The sequence below is a fragment of the Quercus suber genome, unplaced genomic scaffold, assembly GCF_002906115.3.
Source record: "Quercus suber isolate HL8 unplaced genomic scaffold, Cork oak 2.0 scaffold_436, whole genome shotgun sequence".
NCBI classification, from domain to species: domain Eukaryota; kingdom Viridiplantae; phylum Streptophyta; class Magnoliopsida; order Fagales; family Fagaceae; genus Quercus; species Quercus suber.
This window is the reverse complement of record NW_027069887.1, coordinates 68,692-75,700: the sequence shown is the minus strand read 5'-3', so window position 1 is coordinate 75,700 and position 7,009 is coordinate 68,692. Positions and strand designations below refer to the sequence as shown.

Here is a 7,009-nt window from a genome sequence, read left to right as displayed (position 1 = left end):
CTATGTGCTCTCCAGGTCCCCAATCAAGTTTTTCCAAAGGTATTATACTTCTAGTTGAAAATGCCTTTTGCCTTAAAAGGATTTAGGTGACCATACTATCAAAACTCTAATGGTACCCTAGATGTACTTGGTAGTGTCAACTATGAAAATATTTTGGGTAACATGTTTGACATCAATAATGCTCAAGACAGTATAAGCTAGTGGATGTTTTCTTGTGAAAATTGGTTTCTTTGCAAGGTCAACCAAAGGATAGACCTTAAAAGATGAGATGTCTCCATAATTTTGTATGCCAGTGATTCTCTCTTGACTTTCAAGTTCTTGTGTGATTACCAATTAGAATTTGGATGGACATGCACATATACATCAGTATAATTTTGGACAGTAATTTCCATACCTATGTAGATGTTAGTAATCTTGATGTCCTTGTTATTTATCAAGGCTGAATTACTTTCTTCTGTTAGCCTTCCATAAGAACTTAATGTAGATGGTGAAAAATGGATTCTAGTTTGTATCAATACTGATAGCTCTCCGATATTTATTAAAAAAAAATTATGATTTGATTCCAAACACTACTGTTCTTGGTTCTGGGATGCTACCATACAATGAGGAAAACATTTGTGGAAACATAAGGTGCTCTGAGCCACATCTTGAGTGTGTTGTTTTCCTGGTTTTCTAATAATGAGAATTCTAACTCAAGTGTTCCTTCTTAAACCAGTCCTTTTTTTAGCGAGCTAGTTAGAACAAATGAGTTATGCCAAAGATACTCAGATGCTTGTGTAAAGCTTGGCTGAGAAATGGGTGTGAAGGTTGTTGATCTTTTTACTGCACTTCAAAAAAGAGATGATTGGATGGATGCTTGCTTCATGTAAGTTTTTGCGTTGCAATGGAACTTCTTATAAGTATAAAAAAACAATCTGATTTATAGCCACCGTCCTTTGGGTTAGATGGCGCTTCCACCCCTCATAAGTATAGGATTGTGATTTTGGTCCTGGGTCCAAGTCCCGTGTGTGCACGCAATTTACCCATGGTTTCTTTCCTAGTTATGTTTGTGACAGTTTGTCATAACGTCTTTTTGGCACTCATGTTATCAAATGATAGATTTGTAGTCTAAGTTTTTGAGAAGAGTCATTTTGATATTGAATTTAAACCAATTGCATTCACATTCTTCTCCAGATATGCACCTTGTTAGTCAACTTTTCTTCGGTCAAGACTTCGCCAATAAAGTGTGATGTAACAGAGTAATCATTATGTTTGTTGGCTGTGTGTGTATATATATATATTCCCACCACACCACCCCCCCCCCCCCCCCCCCCAAAAAAAGAAAAAAGAAAAAAGAAAAGAGTAAAATTAAACACTCTTTTAACCCTAGACTCATAAAAATGACCTTACAAAATATGTAAGCTTTGCCCTTATCAGATGTATGGGATTAACATGTTGAAAGCCATACATATGTGGATGGCTATTTGATTCTTTTTCACATAGCAACATCATCTGGATAATGGTAATAATGATTAGAGAACAGTTTTAAGTGTTTTACTTTATTTTTTTTATTCATGATTTTACATGGTGATATTGGATTTTTGTCTTCTTCCTCTTTTTTAGTTGGGATAAGTAAATTGGATATATGACATTGAAATTGTTGTGCATTTGGATATATATATATATATATATATTGGCTAGAAGTGTTTTACATTCCACTAGTACAGTATTTAGAATCCTTTAACTGAAGCTGATGATTTTCTTTGAACATTGATTTAACTTATTGGCCCTAAATGATTTGTTATGCGATTGGTAATTGTTATATCTATCTTCTAAGGTATAACCTAACTCCTGCTCATGCTTTGCTAACAGAGAGAAAACTTTAGATGCAGTACTAGTTCAGTAGGGGTGCAAGCTCAGCTGAGTGCACTCTCACAGATAATTAAAGTTATTGATCCTAAGCTTCATCAACACCTTGGTATCTGTTCCCATTCCTAGTTTATTTTTTTAATTTTTTTTCCAATATTTAAATTAATTTTTAAGCTCTATTTAATGTCTACTCCTTTGTAGTGTGTACCTGGGTGCTTGTCACTCCATACAGTGAAAATTTGCACCATTTACGAAAACTAGTAAAAAGTATCAGTTAAGGAATTAAAATAATATATAATAGAAAAATATGGGTTATGAAAATTGAAATTGTGATACAAAGGTGTCCTTAGTATGATTCCTTCTATGGGGATTTTGTGTGGACTACTTGCTAGAAAGAGTGAAACTCTTACATCCATTTGATTCTATGTTCTTTGGAAAGTCCTACATGCATTTATTAAATAAAAAATTGTTAATAGTTATATGGATGCTTTAACATTTTTGACAACTTATCATTTGAAATTTGAATTATGGAAGAGTTTTGGCCATTATGTTAAGGATAACATTTCTTGAGCATTTGTTTTTGTCCTTGGCTCCAAACTACTGTCTTACAATGTGATAGGGTCATGTGGTGGTGGTGCAGACACAAGATATAGGCTCTCCATCACACAGACCTATGGCCTTAGAAGTGAAAAGAAGGCAGCCCAACTTGTGGCCTTATGATGGGGCTTGTTAATAATTGGGCTTAAAGACCTATTAAACCTAATCGTTTAATAATCAGTATTTTTTAATGTTATTTTGTTTCTTTTTAAATTTTTCTTAGGAGTTTAATTTCTTTTCTTGCAAGCAGAGTAAAGTTTTAGAACTCTATTTAGGAACCCATGAGTTCAGTTTTGTGAGACACAGTTGCTTGATAATAAATATCTCTTTCTATTATTTCAATGGTCTGATGATGACTCCAGCCAAACTTGGGTGCTAACTCCTAGAGTTTTTCTCTTGCTTGGTTTTGACTCCTAGGTTCTGTCTTTTAGTTTTCATGTTTTTAAATTTATTGTTTGTTGTAAGTGCTTTTAAAGGTTGCCTAATATTCAAATAAAATAGTTGACTTGTTAAGAAGGTTGAAGTATGAAGAAGGCCTGAAAACGTCTGTGCTAAATATATCTTAGACCATTTTAAGCTGTTTTAAACACCCCCCAACACCCCCCCCCCCCCCCCCAAAAAAAAAAAAAAAAAAAAAAAAGAAAAAAAGGAAAAAGCAAAAGGAAAAAGAGGAAAAAAACAACACACACAAAGAAAAAAGAGAAACCAAAGGAGGCATCCAATGCTGAGTGAAGAAATCAATAGCAACCAAAAAATATACATAACAGAAACAGAAGCAAATGCAGTCCACATAGTCCTCCCCCTCTGTACATACACCTGCACAAACATGTACTTTTTTTCATATGCATTTGTACCTGAACAGGCCCTTATATTCATCAGCTAAAACCTTATTTGTTTTATTTGGCAGAGGATCTGGATGGTGGGAGTATTTGTTTGCATTTCGCATGCTGATGGTACTTTTCCGGCGAGAATTTTCCTTTGTGGACTCATTGTATCTTTGGGAGGTAAGGTGGAACTTCTGTATTTGCTTGAATCTTCCAAGAAATAGGCTCTTTTTTGTTAATGATTTGAACTCAAGGGTACAGTAGTGTATTGGAGCCTCTATTTTAGCTTTTTTTTTTTTTTAATTGATATTCTTAATTTTAAGAAAGTAATATAGATTGATTTCAGTTGATGTGGGCCATGGAATACAACCCAAATATTTTTTCATTATACGAGGAGCCAAGAGATGCTGCAGAAAATATTGTTGCACCCAAAATGAATGAAAAATTGCTGAAGCAATATGGAAAATTTGAGAGGAAGAATATAAAGACTGGACGTACAGACCTACATAGTGCACTTGCTGTTTTTCTTGTTGCAAGTGTTCTTGAGACCAAGAATAAGCGACTTCTAAAAGAAGCAAAGGGTTTGGATGATGTTGTAAAGGTCTCTCTCTCTCTCTCTCTCTCTCTCTCTCTCTCTCTCTCACATATGTGTTTGCTCATGCATATTGTTGCATTTATGCTACTGCATTTTTCTTATGGTGAACACTTTCTCTCTAGATCATGAGTGACATAACTGGAAATCTGGATGCTAAAAAAGCGTGTAAGGAGGCATTGAAGATTCACAAAAAGTATTTGAGCAAGGTAGTCTTTGTCCTTTATTTCTCCCCATTTTCAAACACACTAGTCAGTTTGCTAGATATCTTTCTATCCTCGCGTGCATGTGTGTGTGTGTGCATGCGTGCATGTGTATAGAGATGTATTCCAATAATAAAAAAAGATTTCTTAAGAATGATCTCTTTCAAGTACATGCAACTAAAATACTTTTTCTATTGATGGCGAATACGGTTCAGTTTGATTTGAAATGAGTGGCAAACCTGATTGCTGATGAGTTTGTATATATATTTTTTCTCATTTTCTTGTTTGTTACATCATATGGTTTTCCTCCTATATAAAAATCCAAATAACTTAGCATCTCTATGTTAATGCAGACCAACAAATCATAGATGATGCTAGGAATCATCAATCAACTCAATATGTGCTTCATACTTAGTACTTGCCGATGGTGGCATTGTCTGCAGTTTCACTTGGCTGAGCATTTTACTTACTTTTTATAGAGTTTATTTTTAGTAATCATCAATCAACTCTCTCTCCTGCGGATACAAGTTGATGCCATTTTTTGGAAATTCGAAGTTAGTAGATTTTGTGGCCAAGATCTTGATATACGATGCTTCTGCAGCATCATAGCTTTAGTGTTTCATTTGAGAGCTGTGTTTCGGCTTAAGGTGTTCCATTTATTTTTCAGTTTCTTGACTGATCATGTGATGTTGTACGGAAGGAAATTCAAACAAAATCAAATTTTGATAGATTTTGCCCAAATTACATTGGCACAGTTGCATTTTCTAAGACAGTTATTATTATTTCATCCATTGATGATGTTTTGAGAAGATTCTTCCATTGAAGTTTATAACCAAAGTGAAAAAAAAGTTAAGTAGCACAACAATGGTTAGAGAGATGATTTCATTCCAGCATTAAGGATGTTGGGAGATGGTTGGGTTAGCACCATCATCGTCACAGCAGATTGCGCAGACAGGTCTAGTGTGTACGACAGTGCAGTAGCAACATTTTGTCTTGCACGGGCCAGGATCACACCCTGTCCAAGAAGAAGAAGAAGAAGGAGATTTTGTGAGTGGAGACTATCTTAAATTAAATGAAATACATCCATTGTTTGAAGTTGCAATAATCAATATTCAGTGTTTTTCTAATACATCAACATGAATTTGTGGAATACATACTTTTCAATGTTTTTATGCGTTTGCTCCAAGAACAATTTTAGGATAATCTACAATGAAGTTTAATTTTTCAAAAATTTAAAGTATGGTGTTACGTTAATTAAAATGAATTATTATTACTTTTTCAGTTTAAAAAAAAAAAAAAAATTAAATGATGTGGCATCATGCACACATTCAGATTTGTGAAAAATTAAATCTTTTTACATAAACTGATATTTTCATTTGATTTGAAACGAAAATAATCCTACCCTCCTCATAAAATTTTGTATAAAGCTCAGCTCTCCCATCACAGTGGAAAAGGCCTTCAATTTTTCCATTTTATGGCTGACAAAATCTGGCATAACAGTGAGTAGGATTGTACCAATGATTTTTTTAAGGAATTAAATTTTTGTGATTATCAAAAGATGATTATTTGGTTTCTATGTTAAGAAAGATGAAGTAGCTGAAAACAGAATTGACAATGGTTAATATCAGATTGTGACATATTTGATATGCGTGGGATTATTCATCAAGGTTCATAAACTTACCCCATACAGGAGCATCGGCGACTCGTCTAAGATCAGTGACAGACGGAGCCCCCTCCATGGCTGCTTGACTTTGAAGATTGGTAATGACCAACAACACGAACATGCAAAAGAGAATTCTTGAAGATGCCATGGTTTTGGTGGAGAGGCTAAAAGGAATTTGGTTACCAATTTACTCCAAATTTTGCTTCGGGGTCTGTTTTCCATAGATCATGATAGTGCCCTTTATATAGAAGTGTGAGAAAGAGAGGCAGTTACTATTAATTAAAAATACATATTGCCCATTTATGTTCTTTGGACACATATAGAACCAAAATTATAATCAGCAAATTTGAGAATTAATGGAGATTCTCCCCATAATTTGGTAGTTGGGAGAGTTGGATTTGAACCACATGCATTTTCATTAGAAACACTAGAAAATGTCAAAGGAAAATTAATGGAGATTTTAGCGGTTGAACATTAGTAACTCTGAGTAATGAATTTTGACAAAGTACAAATTTTTTAATTAAAAAAATCATAAATTAATTTAACCAAGTTATGAATTTGGCAAATAAGTATTGGGAATGTGAATTGACAAAAGGTTTGAACCCATTTTCTAAAAGATAAAGTTTAATTACAAAATTAGTTGTAGCATAAAACTACAACTTTACTTAATAAAATAAATATTACTGCATATTTTGAAAATCTAACTATTGAGTTGTATATTCTTTACACTCTTATTATACATGTCAAATTTTATGTCAATTGGATATTATTTACTATATGATTTATAAGTTTATATTTTGTACATAATTTTAAACTACAAAAACTTGCAATTTAAACAATTTATTGATAACATATCTATTGATATTTAAGTTTTAGAAATTTTACAAGCATGGAGAATATAAGAAGAACATGTAATCCAATGGTGGATTTATCAAAATTCATATTCAATAAAAATATATTGAATAATGTTGTAACCTTAAGTTACAACCAATTTTGTAGCTAAATTTTGTCATTTCCCAAATAACCAAATCATTGCAACGCAAGAAGTATTCAAAAAGTGTAGCTAAAAAATGAACTTTGTTTATTATTTTACTCATATATAGCAAAATATAAAGAATTTAGAGTTTGATGTGAAATTATGGCTCTCTTGACTTTTAAGCTTCGTTTGAAAGTTCATAAGAGAATTGAATGGAATGATCATAAGAGAATGAAAATGAATGAAATAGAATGTGTTTAAGTAAGGGAAATGAATAGAAAAGAATGAAATGGAATTAAGTAACCT

The 7,009-nt window shown here is 33.0% G+C and overlaps 1 protein-coding gene across 1 annotated transcript in view; it reads left to right on the top strand.

The window, feature by feature from the left end:
- The window catches only part of LOC112031532 (uncharacterized), an 8,792-nt gene extending 3,937 nt beyond the window's left edge, over positions 1–4,855 (top strand). Inside the window, 7 exon segments of the mRNA XM_065761967.1 lie at positions 1,174–1,184; positions 1,852–1,957; positions 3,353–3,367; positions 3,370–3,449; positions 3,616–3,870; positions 3,987–4,070; positions 4,418–4,855. Of these exon segments, the coding sequence (XP_065618039.1) occupies positions 1,174–1,184; positions 1,852–1,957; positions 3,353–3,367; positions 3,370–3,449; positions 3,616–3,870; positions 3,987–4,070; positions 4,418–4,432 (566 nt within the window). The 3' untranslated portion in view covers positions 4,433–4,855.
- The last annotated feature ends 2,154 nt before the right edge of the window (positions 4,856–7,009 follow it).